The following is a 20,235-nucleotide window of genomic DNA, read 5'->3' on the forward strand; positions in this document are numbered from 1 at the left end:
CATGACCAGGCTCTGCCAGGACGGTCACCAACGTCCCCTCAGGCGGCCTGGACACCTGCTGTGGTATCGTCCTCATTATCTCCCCTTTAGGGAGAAGAAGCCGAGGGGCAGGGAGAAAGCGGGGTCCCCTTGGCCACTGGCGGGGCTGGTGGTCGCTCGCGGCCCGGGCCCCAGCCCTACCTCGGGGCTTGCTGTCGTAGTGGCCTCTTGGGCTGACGCTCTGTCGCCGCTCCCAGTCGGGGCTCCACGGCAGAGTCCCGCCATCCAGGAAGCAGGTAGGAGGGACCAGTGTCCTGGCCGGCATGTCTGCCCAGTCCCAGGGGGCCCCTCTGCTCCCGTTGGGCACCAGGCCTCCAGAGCAGACCGGGGCTGTGGGCACGGTGCTGGGGCGTGAGAGCGACAGGTCTGAGACCGGGTCCCCGAGAGTGTCCGGTGCCTCCGACCTGTGCAGCTTGGCTGTGAGGATGTCAATCCGTTGCTTCAGGACGTTGGCCATGGTCTCCAGCGCCTGTAGCCGGGCCTCCTTGTGGCGGAAGTGCAGGGGCCCCGGTGTGCCCAGGTGCTCGCTCTCCTCGGGGTCCAGGTAGATGCACACGCCTGGGCGCGGGGGCTGGCTGGTCGGGTCCTGGAGCTTCCGCATGGGGGCACCATCCCAGCCGTCCTGGGGGCCGTCCATCTCTAGAGTCTCAGTGCGATTCAAGGCTCTGTTCAAACACAGGCAGAAGCTGCAGGGAGAGAGGGCAGAGGGGGTCAGGTCCGGCGCATGCGTCCTCTGCTGCGTGTTCAAAACACATGTGTGCAGGGGTGAGCCTAGCGCAGCTTCTGTGAAGGAGCGCGTCCATTTACAGTGACTGTCTCTGGCCGGAGGGGTGGCTACGGGCCTCTATGCATGCAACAGGGACCACACACGGCCTGAGAAAGACCGAGTTCTGGGGTTTAACACTAAGAGCCTGGGCGACAAGAGAAAAAAAGAACTCAACCAAAGTATTTCAAGATGCACAACTTGTGTGCATGGAAGGACACAGTCAACAGAGTGAGAAGGTGGCCTCCGGGAGGGGGGACATGATGGCAAACCCCAGATCTCATAAGGGTCAATGCCCAGACGTATGAGGAACACCCACAACTCAACAACAGCAAAAACACCACTTTTCCATAAAAAGGAAGGAATCCTGACACTGGCCACAACGTGGATGAACCTGAGAATGAGGGACCAATCCCCAACGATGGACTCCCAGGAGGCCTGAGAGGAGTCAGATCCACACACATGGGGAGCAGGAGTGGGGGCGGGGGGATGGGAAGGAGGTTTAACAGGACAGAGTCCAGTGTGAGAAGATGACCACGTGCTGGGGACGGACAGAGGGTACGGTGCACAGCAGTGTGAACGCACGGACTGGCACTTAAAAGCAGTGAAGATGGTCAATCCATGTTATGTGTACTTCCCTACAATGTCTTTAAAATGTGGAGGGAGAGGGATGCCTGGGTGGCTCAGCCAGTGAAGCGTCTGTCTTCGGCTCAGGTCGTGGTCTCGGGGTCCTGCGATCGAGCCCCGCGTCGGGCTCCCTGCTCGGCGGGGAGCCTGCTTCTCCCTCTGCCTCTGCCCCTGCCCCCTGCTTATGCTCTCTCTGTCTCTCTCGGTCAAATAAACAAATACAATCTTCAAAAAAATAAAATACATAATCATGAAAACAACAAAAACAAAAGAGAACAAAACAGAAAAGGAGTGTTGGCAGAGCACAGAGAGGCCGGCATCCTCCTCCGTTGCTGGGCGGGGGGGGATGCAAAATGACGCAGCCGGTGGGAAAACCACCTGACAGCTCCCCAAAAGTGAAACGCAAACTTCCCCTGTAGAGGTGCCCGGCGAGTCCACTCCCACGTCCGTCACACGAGATGGGTATTCAAACCATTCATTCACTGCAGCCCAGAGGGGGTGGCCCAGATGTCCACCAGCCGGCCGATGGACACAGCGTGTGGGGTGTCGTACCCCACAGTGTGACACTGTGGAGTCTTATTTGGCCGTGAAGAAGGAAGGAAGACCTGACAGCCACTGCAGCAAGGATGAACCCGGAGAACACGCCCCAAGGAAGAAGCCAGACCCCAACGGCCACATCTGCGGGACTCCGCTCATGGGAACGGTCCCCGCAGATGCCTCTGCGGAGGCAGAACGCAGGCGGGCTGCTGGGGAGCTGCTGAAGGGTATGGGGTTTGCTTCTGGGGTGCTGAAATGTTCTGTGAGCAGAGCGGGGGATGGCTCGATGCCCCTGCATCGAGCACTGTAAATGTGCTGTGGGAAGCGGCGCCCCCCGTGATCACCCGCTCTGGGCAGAGGGAGCCCCACCCAGCAACGGCAGCCCCCGCCGGCCTACCCACCTGCCCGGGGCCTCCTGGTCCCCCAGCACCATGCCGGAGGTCACCTTGCTCCACTCCAACACAGGCGACCCCAGGCTCCCGGGAGCTTCCAGGCCCTAAAGCAGAGGAGAGCACAGTGAGACCTCCGTCCCGGCCGGAAGACCCCGAGACGGCTCTCTTAGCCCCAGGACTAGCCCTGCCCTCTAGAGGGGCTCAGGCTGGACCCCATGGGGGCCCCCTCTCTAGGGCTGGGGCAGAGGCAGTGGGTCCCTCCTCCACCAGCCCCGGGGAGGCAGGCATCTGGGGCTGCCAGGAGCTCAGGGGCTGAGCTGGCCGGCACCGCGTCCTCACCCGGGCCCAGCTCCTACCCTGGACGGCGCACAATGCGGGAAAAAGGTCACAATGCCGGGGTTCGTCTGGGAGACCACAGGGACGGCTTTGCCGAGGACGGCCTCCCGCTGCTTCCTGTAGACTTCCTGCAGCCTCTGGTTCTTCAGCTCGAGCGCCCGCACGGCCGAGGCCTTCTCCTCCAGGGCCTGCCGCCGCCGCGCCAACCTCTTCTGGCGCATGAACTCCCGCAGCGCCTCGGTGCCGTAGCGGTGGCCCAGGGCCCCCCGGGGCTTCGGGCAGGGTGGTGGCACCCACTCCTCGTCCTCCTTCCCCGGGGCACCCCCGGCGGGCCTCAGCCAGCCGTGCTCCACTCCGGAGGGCGGCAGGAGGGAGCCTCTGTCCTTGCACGGGGAGCTAGCGCCCTGCGTGAAGGAGGCGCTCCGGGACCGCTGGCCAGAAGGGCTCCAGGGTCTTCGGGCGGGGCTCTCCCAGTCTTCATGAGTGGCCCAGGTCCGCGGGGGCCTGGAGGCCTGCCCGGCCGAGGCGCTCCAGGGCCGCTGCGGCAGGGAGGTCAGCTTCTCAGGGGGGCTCCCGGGCCTCTGGAAGGAGGGGTTCCGTCCTGGGGCCGCTCCGGTCCGCTGAGACCTGGAGGCCTGCCCGGCCGAGGCGCTCCAGGGCCGCTGCGGCAGGGAGGTCAGCCTCTCAGGGGGGCTCCCGGGCCTCTGGAAGGAGGGGTTCCGTCCTGGGGCCGCTCCGGTCCGCTGGGGATAGGACTCCCACCCAGCCAGGGTGCTCCAGCGATGCCCAGTGGGGAAGCTGCCAGGCCTCTCTAGGGAGGAGCGCCTCCCCTCCATCCCTGCTTGAGGACTCTTGGAGAAGGAGCCCCGCACGTCTGGGGTGCTCCAGGGGCCCCACTGCCTCCTCCCCGCCGGGTTCTGCAGCCACAGCTTTGACCGCCCCAGCTCTGGCCCTCCCCTGGAGTGGCGGTGCCGGGCCAGCTCCAGCCCGGCCTGGATTTGCTGGCGGAGGTCTCTAAGGACGGCCATAGCATTTTGGATGGTCATGGGCTGATCGCAGGAAGCCAGGTTGGGTGCGTTGTCAGACAGCTGCAGGTCACCTCGGAAGGAGGCTGGACTGGGCATCCGGGGGCAGACGGAGGAGCTCTCGGCAGCTCCAACTCTCTTGCTATCTCCTGCAGAGACAGGTGGTCACAGGTGTCAGGAGCAGTGGGGGCCCAGGAGGAGCAGAGCCCGCTCTCTGCCCCAGGCACCCTCAGCCCTGCTCCCAGGGAGCTCGCCCCTTGGCCCTTACATGCATCATGGACTTGGACACTGCACCTCTGGGTGTGGGTGCCTCATATGGGTGACTCAACCTGGCACAGAGCCACCCACTCCAGACTTGGTGGAAACAGCACGACTGGGTGACGTGTGTCTCCTAGCGGAGCCCCTGCCACTCCCATCCTGCATTCCCTACCATGGGAAAGCCTAGGTGGCCGTGCCCTGCCTCCCAGGAGCCTAAAACATGTCTCTCAGGGGCAGAAAACCTTTCTTTGGCTTTTAAATATAATGCTTTCTCCAAGTCCCGTCTGATGGCAGATCTGGAGGGCGTTGGACAGGCCGCTGGGGAGAGGTTGCTCCTGCACCCGACGCCACCGCCTTCCCCTCCACGCCCACCCCCTGATGCCCCAGCAGAGCAGGGAGGAGCACAGGCTGGGGTACCAGCTACCTAATTCCGCGGTAGGGGCCTGGTCTCTTGAGGGAGCCTTGCTCTGGAGCCTGGGGAGGGCGGGAGGGGGCCCAAGCAGGGCCCTCACCAGGGCTGGTCCTTTCCTCCAGGCGTAAACACCAACCAACTCAGAATCTTAAACAGAGAAAACGCACACACAGCGGAGCGGCCGGGGCCTTCCGAATGCGGGCCCAGACGAGGAGGTCTTTGGCCCCGGGGAGCCCCCGGAGACTGCGTCACACGCTCCCAGAGGAGCTGGGGCGAGCCTCAGCCAGTGGCCAGCAAGAGGCAGGGCCGAGTCCCAAGATGACCCTGGCCGGTGACCTGACTTCTCTGACCCTGGGTAAACGGGGTAATAAAACCCGCTCCCCATGGCTTTGCCTGTAAAACCAAGGCCACGGGCCCAGGTGCACTGCACATCCTAGGTCAACGCCAGCCCACACTAGCAAGGACCGTAGTCATGAGGAGCCGCGAGTGGGAGGCTAATGCTACGCTGGCCTCTGCCCTGAGCCGGGGAAGGTCTTTGCTTTCATGCTGCTGAGGCTCCGCCTACGAGGGGTCCCAGGGAGCACGGACACAAGCGCCCACCGCCTCCCAGCCACCAATGAGCTTTTGTTAACAAACGTTGTCGCATAAGAAACGTCATTTATCAAAGCTCTTACTTCATAATCCCAGATTACGCCCTCCAAATGCCAACACCAGCCCCACGGTCACTACAAACCAGGTTGCTGGTGGAGGCCAGAGCACCGGCCAAGCTTTAGCTCACGCACACACACGCAGACACAGAGAACCACGCATAGACTCAGACACACGCATACGCACACATGCACACAGACACACAGACACACAGACACACACTGCATCTCCCCCAGGGCCAGCCCTGGGCAGGAAACTGGACCTCCCCGGCCAAGACCTGTCCTGCCTCCCACAAAGGGGCTTGTTTTTGCCAAGCAAGGGGCCTTACAGCAGGGACCATGCAGAAAGCCGACCCCTTGGGGCAGGCAGCCAACAGGGTCAGAGACCCCCACCACCGCCCAGACCCGGAGATAGTCACAGGCTGGAGCAGCGGCCCCAGGAAGGGGAGGGGGCTGCACAAAGCCACGCCCTTCATAGGCCACGCCTGTAGGAAGGACCTCGGCCACTCCCCAAAGCCGAGGCCCCTGGGACACGACCCAAGGCTACACCACCTTGCAGTCTTGCCCTCCAGGACCTGTCCCCAAGGCCACCCCTCCACAAGCCACACCCCTCCAGCGAGGGCCCCTGAGGCCACGCCCTCCCACACCAGGCGCCTGGGACACCTGCGGTTAAGAGCCCGTCTAACTCTGGCTCTGTCGATGACTAGCTATGGGCCTTGGGGAGTGACTTTACTTGGTTTCCCCATCTGTGAGCACCGCCCCACGGGACCACAAACATGAAAGTGGTCACTCACTGCAGGGTTCGGGCCGGGAGGGGTCAGGATTCTGCTGGCTCCGGGCAGAGTCAAAGGCCAGGGCTGAGGCCGGCACTGCCCAGCTGGACACATTGGGGTCTTGAAAGGCACCAGTGGGGTTGGGCTCCCCAGCAAGGCTCCTCCGCCCTGGTCCCCCGACACGGCTGAACTGCACAAAATTGCCACCGCGTCTCCCTCCCTGGGGATACCACGCAGGGATTCGCCCCCTGCCCCCCGCCCCGGGTGAGAGGGCTGCCCGATGGCCAGGCCCCTCCATCACCGGTCGCTCATCCCCCATTAGCCCGCCAGAGGGGTCCGGGTCAATAAATGGGTCCTGATGGGCACATTTTTTTCTTCTGCTGAGCAGTTTAATGGCAATTAATTTTTTTACGAGAGGATTTTTAATCTGTGGAAATGGATGAAGTCCCCAAGTGCCCTGTCAGAGCCCCAGGGCCAACCTAATCTGTGATAAAAAATGCAAAGTGAGGTGCTATAATCTGAAATTAAATATTGGGCTTCATTTTCCGTCGGCCCGGATGGATGAATATTTTATAACTATTGCGATTTAATTTTTTGTTAACTACAGCAAATTCCTAATTCATCCAATTCCCAAGTCCTGTGGCTCTGACCTCTGACCCCAAGCTCATCTCTCCTTAGCCCAGCTGTGACTTGGTCACTGACAGAAACTAATGGTCAAGTCCGTCAGGGTGACACGGTGGTTACGATGATGGATGCAGCCTGTGGCAAGCCCTCTGACCCAGTGTCGGGCAGAAAGCAGGTCATTTGTCAAGCGAGCCATTAAAATAAAGCTGAGGGGTAGGAGGAGACAACGATGCAGAAAACTGTGATATCTCGTGCCTTTTCCGTGGGCCTTCTGGAACCTTCTCCGTGGCTCCCAGCATCCCTCACTGTCAGGTTCGAGTGGAGGTTCTCTCTCCTCTCCTGTTGCTTCCTACCCTTGCTGAATAGATGTGTCTGCCCCAGCGGCCTGCGCTGCCCGCCTCCCTCAAGGGGCCCTGAAGCCAGCGTGGGGGAGGGAGACAGTCATGGTCCCGCCGGAGCCGGTGCTGCCCCCAGCGGAGGTGGTGGGTCTGAAGGCGCGGAGCAGAAGGACGGCGCCGGGCACGGGCAGAGCATGCACCGCTGGGCTCTCTCGGGTGGGCCGCACAGGCCTGGAGCTCGCTCGCCCGCGTGGGCCCCTGTGAGCCTCAGCATCCCCATCTACAGGACGGGGGCAAGCCCGTCTGCGGTGGAGGAGGGCCGTGAGGGTGGCCGAGCTGGGGTCCGGGGCGTGCAGCTGCTCCGCACTGACCCCCCTGGGGAACAGTGCCGCCTCGTTCCCCACACACCACACGGGGCCCTCCTGGGGACTGCTGGCTCCAGGGCAAGGGCGCGGCCACAAACCTATCCAGGCTGGACAGCTGGGTCTCCGCCGGACGCCACCACCCCACCACCCGCCCAGGCCCCAGGGGAGAGACGCCCCGAGTAGAAATTCCTCTGGGACCTCAAGCCCGCCACCGTCCCCACATCTTCCTCGGACTCTCCTGGGACATGGTCGGCCAACGCGCCCCCTGCGTGACGGCTCCATGTCCCCAAAGGGCTGGGAGACCGTGGACACGAGGCCAAAGGCCTTTGCTGCAACCAGGGCCTCAGTGAAGCAGGTGTTGTGGGTTTGCTGCTGGAGTCCAAATCCCAAACCAGGCAGATAGGGAAAGCCCTCCCTCCTGCAGAACCCCCCGCTGCTGAAGGCCGCTGCACGGCGGCTCCCCGGGGAATGCCACAGACACGCAGCCGACACATCTGTCCACCGGACCCTCGCAGCCGCCCTCCATCACCGCTGCGTCTTCACACACGTGCGCGCAGGCTATAAATGTGTGTGAAGGCACGGTGAGTGAGCGGCCCTGTGTGCTTGGAGACCTTCGCAGTCTGGGGGCTCGGGGCTTTTGTGGGCTTTCCCTCCATCATGGGGGGTGGGCCCTGCATGAGCGGGGACCCCCCGGCGCCCCGGGGACAGCCAGGGTCTGCGGTTCCCCGAGATGCGGACGCCAGCACTGCCCTTCCCCCGTGCCCTGCAGACCCACCCCCCCTGCCCAAGCCCCTGCCGATCCCAGGTCCCCGGGCCCACAGCAGCCCAGGCCTCTGCTGTCCCCGGCACCAGAAACCATGCGCCAGAAAGCTGTGTGCCCACCTGGTGAGCTGGGTCACAGACGTTTACCCCCAGGACATGTCGCGGCCCCAAATGGGCAGACCTTACCTTTGTCTTTGGCGGCTCTTCTGGGGATGGGTGATCTGGGGGCCTTCTCCCTTTTGCAAGGACTACTTTGCATCCTTCTGGCTTTCTCCCGTGGAACTTCAGGGAGGGGAGAGGAGGAGGGAAGGTGAGCAGTCACATTCACGGGGATAGCCACGCTCGTGGACCCGGGCTCCTTTGGAGCAAAGCACCTGTCCTGCCTGTTCCCTGGGTCTGTGCCAGAGCGGGTGGCCGAGTGCAGGGCCAGAGGGACACCCTGGACTGCCCGCCCCCCAGCAGGCCTGGGCCCGCCACACCCTCCCTCCGGGCCCTGACTGGTCACAACCTCCCGGAGTGCCTGGGGCCGAGAGCCCCTGAGGACAGGAACGGCCTCCCAGCTGGGTCTGCCCTGCCCATCTCAGGCTGACCTGGAGCCCTTGTGTTGACTCAATGGGCTGTCAGGGAGCGGTGGCCAGCCAGGCTGGACAGGGGCCCAGCGGGGGGAGGTGGGATCAGAGTGAGGACCACAGGGGCTTTGCATGGTGGGGTCCACATGGCTGGACAGGAGGGGACATGGAGACCCCAAGGGGGTGGAGGTTGTCCGAGTCCCTTGGCAAGCACAGTGGGCCGGCAGGAGGGGACTAGCTTCCCGAGGCCCAGTGCTGTTTGGCCTCGGTGTCTCTGTCCACGGCCGGGGTGCAGCTGTGTTTGGGGAGCACCAAGAAGCCCACCAGCCAGTGCCGTGTGAGCAGGGCCAGGGGCACTTGGAAAAGCCTGGCCCAAAAGGACTCTCCAGGCCTGGGCCGGTCCCTCCATCCTCACTGCCCGGAACCTGCTGGCAGGAAGGGCCTCCAGCACCCTAATTCTGTAAGATCCACTGACACGAGGCCCTAGAGGAGTCAGACCCATAGACAAGGAGAGGGGGGCGGGGGCCGGGGGAGGGGACTGGTCTGTGTGTGACGCAGACAGAGCTCAGTCTGGGAAGGTGACCATGTTATGGGGACAGACAGAGGGACGGCTGCACAACGGTGTGAACTCACGGACGCCCCTGAGCTGTGCACTTACTAGTGGTGAAGGTGGTAAATCTTATGTGTACCTTACCATAATTTAAAAAGAAAAAAAAGACCTAGGCCCTGCCCCAAGCCCGCCTCCAGAGGGTTCTAACAGGAAGGATGAGACGTGGCGGTCAAGAATGGTGACCGACGACACTAGATGCTGTTGAGTCCCCGAGCGACTAGCGGCCAAATCCTGACCTTGGCTGAGGAGCCCCAGTGGCCTCCGTGGGGTGGGGGTGCTCGGGGACCTGAGGCCGTTGGGGTCCCCATGGGTGGAGGAGGAGAAGGGCAGGGTGATCGCTGTGAGCCACAGTGGGCCTGGGCACCTGGGTGGGGAGCGGCTTCCGCCCACGGCCAGGCCAGAGCTGGACGCTGCCGCCTGGGCTCGGACCGGCAGGCCCCTTGGCCCCGGCCTGCATCTGACTCCGCTCACACACCCAGCTGGGGCGGGACACGCGCCCGAAAGTTACCTGCGGCTGCTGCCCCAGGGGTCCCAGGTCACATATTGACCCGACCTGACCTGCCTGGTGCCACTGCTGCCCCCTGGCCCCCCGAAGACCCCAGCAGCCTCGGGCATCCCAGGCAGCCTGACTTCTGCTCCCGAGCCCGTCCCCCTGCCCCACTCCGGGGCCTCCAAAACCTTGCTGGAATGAGGCTGCCCTTCTAGACTAGAGAGACGTCCTCCTCCCCGCTCCCCATCCTGCAAACAGTACTGGACTGCCAAAGCCCAAACCCACTGGGGCTCTCTGCTTAAAACCCTCCAAAGCAATTCCCAGTGCCCATGGCCAGCAGTGCAATCCAGACTCTTTAAATGCTACCGCCCTCTGGCCCCCAAGCATGGCTCCTGTCTGCCTCTCCAACCTCACCCCTCCTATCTGTTGAGTGAAGGAGTAAGCCAAACCTTCCCTCGGCCCCTGGCCCCTTCCCACCGGCAAGAAGTCTGCCTACCCATGACCGAGCCCTCGGCACCTCCCAGGCCCGGGGAAAGGCTCAGCCAGGCCCTGTGGCTGGTATGTGTCCACACAGTAAAGACGTCACCCATTCTGTGCAGGAGACCCCCTGCCCTTTGAGCCCCGGGCTGCCTTGCGGGGCCTGCCCGCATTCCTTCCCTGAGGGGGAAGCAGAGGTTTAGAGGAGGTCCCGTTCCGGAGAATGGCAGGCCGGGTCCAAATCTGTGCCTAGCCCTTTCGTGGCGGGGGCCCTCTCTACTGTCCTCGTCTGAGCGGGATCAGACTAGCGCCAGTCGTATAGAGGGAGGGAGGCCTCAGTGTCCGGAACCGAGACGCGCTGACCGCCGCCTGAGGGTCCGGGCTGGGCTGCCGGGATGGCCAGCCTTGCAGCCCCTCACCTGAGGCCTGGCGCCGGGGCACCCCGGACGGCTCGCACCCCTGGCCGGGGATTGCCTTGTCTTCCACTCCACACGGAGCCACACCCAGGGCGCCTAAGCCTGGAGAGGAGCGAAAGGGGGCATCGTGAGGACAGCTTCCGGGAGGGGTTTCCAGGACAAGGCCCCCACGTAGCAGCCACTCAACAGCCTCCAAAACAGCACCTTTGACGGAGGCCCCAGGCCTGAGTGCCTCCCACGGGGCTGGAGGGGGGTTCGTCGGCTTCCTGGCCTTCCTCCGGGGGTCTGGCTTGGAGGCTCTGTAGAGGCGCGAGGCGCTGGACGGTGCAGAGGTGCCCAGGAAGGCGCAGCTGGCCTGCCACTGGGCCTGGGCCCGGATCTTGTCCCGCAGCTGCTCCAGCCGCGGGTTGCTCTCTCTGGGCTGCCGCCGGGGCCCCAGCACCTGGGGGGGCCTCTCCTTCCAGGGCGCGGGGGGAGATGTGCAGGACGCGTGGCCCCCAGAGGAGCCAGAGAGGCGGCCTGATGACACCGAGCTGTCCCCATCCTTGGCCTCCTTGCCTTCCGACCACACCGGGTGGCTGTGGGCCTTCCCCCGGGCGCCTAGCTGCTCAGTGTGGTCGGACCAGGCCACGTGGGGAGCTCCCTGCAGGTCGCCTGGCTGCTGGGAGGGCCTGGGCCACCTCAGGGCAGCCATGGCGTCATCCTCAGCCACAGGCGGACGGAGCCCGGATTCCCTGGGGACAGAGAAGCAGCCCATGAGTCTGGTGTGGAGATCTGGCTGTGCTGAGCAGAACATCTCAGACTGTGCGCCCCCCAGTACCCCTCCTGCTCCCTCACTCTCCTGTCTCAGGATGCCCATGACCGAGAAAGGTGCAGGGGGCCAAGAAAACGCCCCCAGGCACGCCCCCTCTCCGATTGCTACGTCGAGCCTTGCAGGCAGTCACCACCATCAGCACAACTGACAGATGGGGAGACTGAGGCTCCGGAGAAGGCATGCAGCGGGGCACGCTGGCCCCCAAGTCCTCCGTCGTCACGCTGACCCGGACGCCCTCCCGGGGAAGGAGGCTGTCCCTCACAGGTCCCCGCCTGGCCCAGTGGGCAGGCACAGACACGTGCAGCCGCACAAACACTAGCTGGGTTGGCCCTAGCCCCTCAGGTGGCGGGTCTGCCCAGGGCCTGAGGAGCCAGAGTGAGACGGGGCAGCGCCTCTGGTTATCTTTGGGGTGGGGCAGGATCATTTCTCCTGGGCCGGCAGCCAGCATCCCCATGAGCAAGGTCGACATGGCCACAGGGCCAGGTCGGGGGCAGAGCCCAGTGAGCCCCCAGTCACCACCTGCCTGGGGTCAGAAGGTGCTTTCACGGGGCAGCCCGCCGGCCTGCAGCCCGGTGTCCATCCTTGCTCAGGATGGGCCGGCCACTGCCGGCTGGTCACGGCCCAGCCCAGTCCCCTGGCCCACGATGGAAACCCTCAGGATAGTCGTGGAAACTGGGTGGGCATGGTGGGCTGCCGGGCTCTGGGCTCGCAACGGCCTGGGGGGCCTTCCTAACGAGCTGCCCCGCAGCAGGGTGGGAGAGAATTCTGGGCGGCCTGTGACAGCATAATAACCCCATTGTCACTCAGCGACAGAGCCGAGGCCTTCGACTCCTGCTGGGGCCATGGACAGGCCCCCCACCATCCTCCCAGGGCATGGGGGCCTATAGCTGTGTGTGTGGTGAGTGGACTGGCCAGGGCTGGGGGCGGGCTCAGCCAGAGCCAGGGGGCCCAGTGCAGGGCTGGGGGCAGAGGCGGGGCTTGACCCCAGGCTCAAGCTTCAGTTCCAGACGGGGTCAGCCTGGGGGCCCCGGGAGAGAGGAGCCAGCGCCGGACACGGTCCCAGCAGCTGGACGAGAAGTTCAGTGCTCCAGCCCGACGCCCACTGGGAACCATCTCCCAGGCCGCTGCTTTTGGCTCCTCGGGGTTGGTCAGGGGAAGCGGGCCCTGGCTTCTCAGCTCTCCCTGGCAAATGCTCAGGGCACCCTTTGGCCCACGGACATACTAGCTGAAGATGCCTGAGCCCCAGGAGCCCCAGGCCTGCCTCCTTGGCCCTGCCCTCCTCAGAGAGCACCCCAGCCTGGTCCACCTGCAGTGGGGTCCTGTCACCTTCTCGCCGACCCTGGCAGGGCAGTATGGTGGGAAGGACTCGGACTCTGCAGTCAGCTGGCTCTGAGCTTGGCATGGTCCCCCGAGGAGGAGAGCTGGTTCAAATCCCCGCTCTGCCCCTAGCCAGCTGAGTAACCTTGGGTGACCAGAGACCCCACCCTGCCCTGCCTCTGGGTATTGTGAGCTTCTGGTGAGTTCACTCCAGCAGGAGGGCGCTAAGCAGGGCGGCCCGTGTTCATGAGCAGTGGGATGGCTGAGCTGGCTATGAACCCTTCGTTTTCAGGATGCCCCAGAGAAAGGGGGTTTGCAGCAAAAGAGCTCCTAATTCCAGGCAGAATGGAGAGCCTCTATGAGGCTTATTCTAAGAGCCTGTCCTGGAGAACCAGGGATGCCTGGAGCCAGCTGCCACTGGGACAGGACACGGGGCGGGGCCCTGAGCCCAACGGGGTCCTGGTCATAGGGACACGGCCCCACATTCAGCCACCAGCAGGAGAGAAGAGTCACCCCAGGGACAGGCCCTGCCTGGAATGTGAGGTGCTGCCCCTTCGACCCCAACAACCCACTTCTCCTGCAGTTGGGATGAGGGGAAGATGCATGTGCCTCAGACCACAGAGCCAGCAGAACCCCAAATCCAGCCTTTGGCCCCAGGGCCCTCGACCACACCTGGTAGCCTAGACTGATGACACAGCTCTGCAGGCGGGTCCCCTTGCCAGTGGCACCGAGGCCACCATCCAGCTCTGGCCAGGAGTCTAGCCCTGCCCCAGCTTGCCTGCCCCACTGGGGACGTCGCCTGGTGAGGCCAAAATGCAGTGGGTCCCACCCCATGTTTCTTTATGGGATGTTTGTGAGGGGTCGGCATGGCAGAGGGCTGCCCCCGGGGTTTGGGAAAGCAGGCCCTTCCAGGAGAGCCACAGGGCACACGCGTGTTCCCGCGACGTGTTGGGGATACATGGGGCCTGCAGACGGCTTCTGCTACATGGGGGCTGGCAAGCTCGGGGGACATCACCAGAGGGTGACCACGGTGTCCCCCACACCACCCTTAGAGGCTAGACAACCGAGGAGACTCCCAGAGACAGCTCAGCCTTCTCTAGTTCACAGAGAGCCTCCCCATTCTGGAGCAGAACCCCCTGCAGCCTCCACTGAAGGACCCCACGGTCACTGCAGCCCCCGGGCCTCCGCTGAAGGACCCCGCCTTGGCCAGGCCCTGGTGCGCCTACATCGGCTAAGGTCCTGGGGCGCATTCTCCCCAGCGTCCACCTGACGTCCTCAAGGACAGCGGGAGAGGGTCATCCTGAGCCGCGGCGGCCGGAGCCAAGCCCGCGTCTCTCTGGAGCTCAGCTGGTGGCCCCGGTTTCCCACGAGCAGGAAAGTGGTGGGTCCAGAGCCGTGGCCCTCCGCAGGAAGCAGCTGTTTCATAAACACAACAGAACAGCCGGCTGCCATACACCAGAGTCGATAAAAGCAAAATCGTGAAACGAGTGTGTGACGGTGTAAATAACCCCAGCGTCGCGGCAGCCCCGTGAGCTGTGATAAGCCCAGAGCCCAGTCCCTCTCCTCCCGCTCCACTGGCCGCACCCCGCAGGCCTGCTTTACCAGCCCCCCTCCAGACCGGCTCCCAATCGGGAGACGTGCTAGCCCCCGAGGCCTCTCCCTGCCCAGGACCCTCGGTGGACCCCTGGCCCCAGCCCTCTGGCACCTGCTGGGGCGACCACAGCTCTGTGAGCCGGGCCCCAGCCAGGGCCCCAAGCAGCAGTGTGGGTACCAGAGGCCACAGCGTGGGGTGGGGAGCACCCGCACACAGGTCAGGCCCCCGCATCTCTACCCTAAGCAGAGGTAGGCCCAGCTGGAGGCTCCCCGGGCTGTGGCATGCACCCCCATCCTGACCCACCCCCCGCCTCCTCGCTGGCTCACAACCTACAAATGCCACCCCCACTGTGTCCTGGTGCCCACTCCTCCGCCCCCACCACGGGGGACCGGGGACAGCGGGGGGCCGGGCTGGCTCCCTGCCAGAGCCCCCAGCACGGCAAGGCCCTGTGTGGTTTTGTCTCCCTGGCAGCGGTCCTGTGGCCCAGGGTCCCGGCAGGGTCAGAAGCGGGGGCGGGTGGGGAGGGCCACAAGGGTGGGCTTCTTGGCCTGAGGCTTACTGTGGAGAGCAAGCTAAGCCTCCGCACGCCCCCCTGCCCGGCCCCTCGACATCCCAGGGGCCCGCTGCTGAGCTCAGGCAGGTCATTCGCTCATCAGTGAAGTGGGAAGAACACCAGCCCCCACCTGGTAAGGTTTCTTCTTTGAGGGTCAGAGACACAGGGAACACAGAGGGCTCACGGGGTGGGGGGTAGCCTGGGGAGGGGGCTGACTGAGGAAGGAAAGCCAGCACACCTCTGCCCTCCCCCAGCCCACCCCGGAGCCTGGACCGCCAGCCCAGGTCCACACCACTGGCCCGTTCCATGAGGCATCTGCCCAGTGCAGCCAGAAACCGGCTCACCAGGGCCCCTGCCCCTTGCCCCAGGGGGGTGGGGGGCGGGGGGGCCTACCCACAGCGCCCACAGCCCACTGCACAGTGCAGACCACGCTACTGTCCTGGCCCGGGCACTGCGGGGCTGCTCCCATGGCCTGGGCTGCCTGGACGGGTGGGGTGGGCAGAGCGGGCTGGGGGCCTTCCCCCAGGAGCAGCTTCTCACGGCTCGTCGCCCGGGCCCCCAGCCCCAAGCAGGTCGAGCAGGCTTGCGGACAGAGTCCGTGGACCGCGAAGGAGAAAGGCCCACCGTGCCCACAGCCCTGGGCCCCAGGGTTTGAGAGCACAGAGACCTGGCCAGCCCCGCAGCTCGCACGGGACTGGACGTGGCCGTGACACCGCTCAGCCTCCCGCTCAGACCCAGCCCCGGGCATTCGGTGGTCCCTCAGCGAGCACGCCCGAACCGGCCTGTACTCAGACCAGTCTGCAGCCGCCACACGCCCTGCCCGCACGCCGCCCAGCACCACGGGCCGGGGGCGGGGGCTCGGAGGTCCAAAAGGAAGCACTTGGGAGGCTGACCCGGGCTCGGGTCATATCTGGGGAAATGATATGCAGGTGACAAGAGCGTCTGTCGTATTGGGCCCTGCTGCACAAAAGCACACGCCTCCCGTCTGGTACACACCGGACAGACACACAGCACGCATGCACACGCGTGCACACCGCCCAGGTCTGCGGAGCTGCCTGGGCTGCCGAAGGCTCTGTGTGGGAGTCTGGCCAGGGCGGTGTCCCCCAGCCTCTGCCGCCCACTTTGCCCCAACAGCCCCAGTGTCTCCACAGCCGCTCCCCAGAAGCTGATGGACTCCTGGAAGCTGGTCGGGCCCCCAGGGTGGCGGATGCGAGGGCGGGGACAAGGTGACACAGGGCCAGCGATTTGGGAAGACAGTTGGCCGTTGGGAGGAGGGCGCCATCAGGGAAGCCAGATGGAAGCCCTGGTGGGCAAGGTGGGGCAGAGATAAACCCCGCAGACCGGCCTCGAGCAGCGGGCTCTGCAGGCAGAGGAATGAAATGGAGGCTGTCCACACCCCCATGGCCTCTCGGCTCCGGCAAACCCCCCACCCCAGCTACACAACCAAGACCCATGGCACCGCCGCCCATGAAACCCACTGCGCAGGGGACCCCGGAGCCACCATCCACTGCTGCCAAGAGGGTCTCCCGGCCACACCCACAGAGAGGTCAGAAGGGAGCTCCGCCGGCCCCCAGGCCCTGCCACCTCCTCGTCCCCCCGCCCCGCACGGCCACCCTCAGGCCCGCTGGGTCACTTGTGGAGACCGCTTGGGGCACCTGCCAGGGGCCAGGCCCTGCGCCCAGGGCGTTCCCCAGGCAACCTGGGGCTCCTCCCCAAGTCGTGAGGAGGGCATTGTCACCTTGCCCACAGTCACACAACACAGAATAGACACCCACCCTCAGCACCACCTCCTCCAAACCGGGAGCGAGCAGAGTAGACCGGGGATTCTGAGAAAGGACACCCCAGGGACCAAAACCATCTTCAAACAGCTCAGAACAGTTAACGCGGGGCCAGGGGTCTCCTACCGCTGCCTCACCCTGGAACTGCACTCCTGGATGGGAGCCCTTCAGCAGGACCGGACGGCCTGAGGGGCCCTTTGTCCAGGGAGTTAGCTGGACGGGGTCCAGCCTGAGCCAGCCTCATTGTCAGATGATGGCCTTGCCAGGTGGGACCAATGCAGAACCACCCATCAGCCCAATCCGGGCACTGGAAGAGTATTTATCCCCCCCCGTACACACGGGGAAACTGAGGCACAGTTCATCAGGGGAGAGTCTAGGGCTGGCCTTACAGCAGCACCGGGGCCCAGAGGCAGGGCAGCCCGGGGGGTAGGGCTCGTGGGCATCACACGCCCGGGCAGCCTGGCTTTGCCCCTGAGGAGCCCCCAAGCCCCCAGAGGCAGCCCCCAGGCAGGAAGACCCCTCCTCAGGCAGGACAGAGAAGGATGGCTACCCTGCACTCAGCCACGTCCATGGAAGAAGGAAAAGCTGTCCCCTTCCCAACCCGCCCGTGCCCCCACGCACCCTCCCCCAGGGGCCTGGGGCAGGCCAGCCGGGCTCAGGTAGGGCCCCCCAGGGTACTCACCAGCTGGCAGGCCCCAGGCCTCCGTCTGCAGGGAGGGCGCCAGGCGGGGCTGTGGCTCGAAGGCCCGCTGCCAGCAGAGCACAGACACGGGGCACTCTCACCTCCAGGTGCGCGGGAGGTCGGGCAGGAGGCTGGGACGCCCGCCCTGATGTTGCCAGAGAAACCCAGGCGTCCATCGTGCAGGCTCCTCCTCCGGGCTGGCTTCCGGGAACCCGGTGGGGGCGGGGGGGCAGAGCCTCACCTGCACATCCAGCCCACCTGGGCAGGGGACACACACCCGGGGCGCTCGTCCCCATGGCAGTGGGGGCAGGGCAGGAGGCAGGTACGCTCTGGCAGGAAAGGAGGATCTCCAGAGCGGTCCAGAGCCGCTCCCTCTCAGCCCTCCTCCCCTGCTTTCTTTCTCTCTCTGCCCCCCAGGGACCACCCGGGGCTCCGGCGGTGCAGCCTGGCAGCTAGGAGCCGGGGGTGGGGGGGGTGGGCCTGGAGGCAGACAGGGCCACCTGGCCCTTCAGAAGCACAGTGTCGGGGGTGGGGGTGGGATGGCTGAGACCCTTCAGGCTTCGAGACAGCGGGGAGGTGCCCAGTAGGGGGAGGCGGGAGGAGGCAGAGCCACTGGGAAGTCCAGTTATCAAACTCAAAACCTGAGGGTCTCCTGCCTCCTTGGAGTGGGTGCGGCTCCGGGAGGGCCCCCCGGGTACTCACCTTGGCAGTGGAGGGACAGGAGGGTCTTGGGGGACCCTGGCAGTGCATTCTGTGCCTGGACCTGCGTGTGGGTCTTGGGGTTTGGTCGTTTGGCTAAGATCTGTGCCCGCACCCACCGTCCTTATGCGAGGTTTTCAACTGCAGGTGCATGTCGGTGTGTGGTCGAGGCTGTGCTGCCCACACCCCTTCCCAGCTCCAAACTCGCACCTGCAGGGGCCCGGGGAGCCTGGGAGTCCCGGGGGCAGGCGGGCCCCCTGATGGAAGTCAGGGTCCCCCCCAGTGCAGCTGACATGGCGCCTTCTCTCCGTCATGGCCAGGGGACCCAGCCCCCCGTGGAGGTCCCCCAACCCTTGCCGTCCCTACCACCCCCCTACTCCCAGAAGCTGGGTCTTTCCCTCCCAAACAAACTCTAGTAAAAGTCTCCTTGCAAAAGATTCCTCTTGGTGTTCAGGAAATTCGGGTTTGGGGGCAGAGAAACTCAGAGCAGCCTGGTCTCTTAGAATCTCAGGGCTACACCTGCCCCCCAGAAGCGGTATGGGGGCAGCAGCCCCTCGGCCCTGGGGAGTTGCTGGGGCACTGTCCTAAAAGATCCAGGCACTTGGCAAGGCCACCTTGGCCCACAGCTGGGCCTGCCAGGCAAGACCACGCCGGGGGGCAGCTGCATCCTGGGGCCCGAGGGTCAGGAGGGCCATGACCCCGCCTTCCCGACCAAGCTCTGCACACTGGCTGGGCGGCCTCAGCCACCACAGCCCAGAGATACCTGGCACCCGGAGGCGGGCGGTGGGTACCAGAAGGGACACACACACAGGCGGCCTTTGTCCATGGATGTCCATGGCAACAGGGCAAGTCCAGCTGGCCTGAGGTGGCCGAGTTTTGTTACACAGCCCGAGCTGACTGAGACACATGCCTTCGAAAGTATAAGTCCTAGTGCGCAGCTGGGCCACGAGCCCAGTCCTGGGCCTGGCGCCGAGCACGGCCATCGCGAGCTGAGTCTGGCCGGGCCACCCGGGCAGCCCGCGTGAGACGTAAGAGTCTCAGGCAGAGCCGTGCTTGAGCCCGCGGTCCAGGCCCCACGGCACCCGCCGCTGTGGCACAGAGCCCTCAGCCTGGCCCTCCGGGGAGCCGGCACAGCCAGGCAGCTGGGCGGGGAGGGTGTGCCGAGCTTGGGTGCCGGATGGCCCCTGGGAGTCAAGCAGGAGCAGGTACGGCGGCACGTCCCTCTAGCTTTGCCCCTGGCCACCCTTTGTGTGCAAGAGAGACGGCCGGAGGGCAGTGGCGGGTGGCCTCCCGGCCGGGTAGAACCTCAAAAGGAAAGGAGCTCTGGGCAGAGGCCCGTGGTGTGCGTGCAGTGCGCGACGGTCTCCCTCTCCCTCGGTTTCCTGCCCACCAGCCAGCACCGGCCGAGAAGCGACCTGAAGCCGCTCAGACGCGGCCCCGCCCTGCCAGCTGGGGTCACCAGCTGCCTCGGTGCTGGCCTGGGCGGCAGTGGCCACGTTGGCAGAGAGGGAGGCCACCTGTGGGCCCAGCACTGTGAACTCCTAGGGAGCAAGGTGGGTCAGCTTCCCTGCCTCCAAACGCCCAGCCTGCCAGCACCCAGGGCGGCGCTGAGCCCCTGAGCTGGGCACCAGGCGACTCCGCTGAGCCTCCTCGTTCCGAAGGACAGCGGCTCCTCCTCACAGGAGGGGGCTCAGGGCCTCAGCCAGCACCACCCCCTGGGGTTGCAGGCGTCCAACCCTCCAGCACGGGATCCCCTGTGACACCGCTCCCACTCTCATCACAGCAAGGGAGGGCACAGCCGGAAGTGTCCGCCGGGCCAGACCCCCGCGAGGGAGGGCGCCTCGCCCAGGATCTCCTCGTGGGGCTGCGTCCCCAGCAGGAAGAACAGCTGGGCCTGGGGACCGAGGGCTGGGATCAAGGTCTCCCTCAGCCAGGGCCCCACAGGCCCGGCCACACGGCAGTCTTCCCTGCCATCCGACAGGTGCTGGCCCCTGATGCACGTCTTGCACCCCAAACTCTGCCTTGGCCTCCGAGTCCGGAGAACCCGACCTGCCACAGGTGGGGCCAAGATCAAATTGGTCACTCTGAGGGGCGGGCGGGCTGTGCACTCCAAACCTTTGGGGCTGGCCAGACCCTGAGAAGACCCCTCCATTCTCCGGCTTGGGAGGATGCGGAAGGAGGGAGCTCTGTATGCGCCCCCATTCCCTGGCTCTCTGCCTCTGTAGGGTGGGGGGCCCTCAGTCCGGACCTCCAGCTGTGGGGTGTCGCCTCCAGAATCCAGCCTCCCCGTCAGCTGCTTCCCTCCCTCTCCTGTCCTCTGTGTCTTTATGAGCTTATA

The 20,235-nt window shown here is 65.0% G+C and overlaps 1 protein-coding gene across 1 annotated transcript in view; it reads right to left on the bottom strand.

The window, feature by feature from the left end:
* CCDC187 (coiled-coil domain containing 187) overlaps positions 1-11,743 on the bottom strand; it is a 36,052-nt gene extending 24,309 nt beyond the window's left edge. Inside the window, exons 1-8 of the mRNA XM_081802668.1 lie at positions 11,298-11,743; positions 10,665-11,194; positions 10,464-10,562; positions 8,085-8,180; positions 2,715-3,868; positions 2,368-2,462; positions 181-725; positions 33-84 (exon numbers count right to left, since the gene is read on the bottom strand). Of these exons, the coding sequence (XP_081658794.1) occupies positions 33-84; positions 181-725; positions 2,368-2,462; positions 2,715-3,868; positions 8,085-8,180; positions 10,464-10,562; positions 10,665-11,194; positions 11,298-11,743 (3,017 nt within the window). The remainder of the gene's footprint in view (positions 1-32; positions 85-180; positions 726-2,367; positions 2,463-2,714; positions 3,869-8,084; positions 8,181-10,463; positions 10,563-10,664; positions 11,195-11,297) is intronic.
* Positions 11,744-20,235: the final 8,492 nt, after the last annotated feature.

This window comes from Leptonychotes weddellii, chromosome 14, assembly GCF_054177405.1.
Source record: "Leptonychotes weddellii isolate Sample4059 chromosome 14, ASM5417740v2, whole genome shotgun sequence".
In the NCBI taxonomy this organism is placed as follows: Eukaryota; Metazoa; Chordata; class Mammalia; order Carnivora; family Phocidae; genus Leptonychotes; species Leptonychotes weddellii.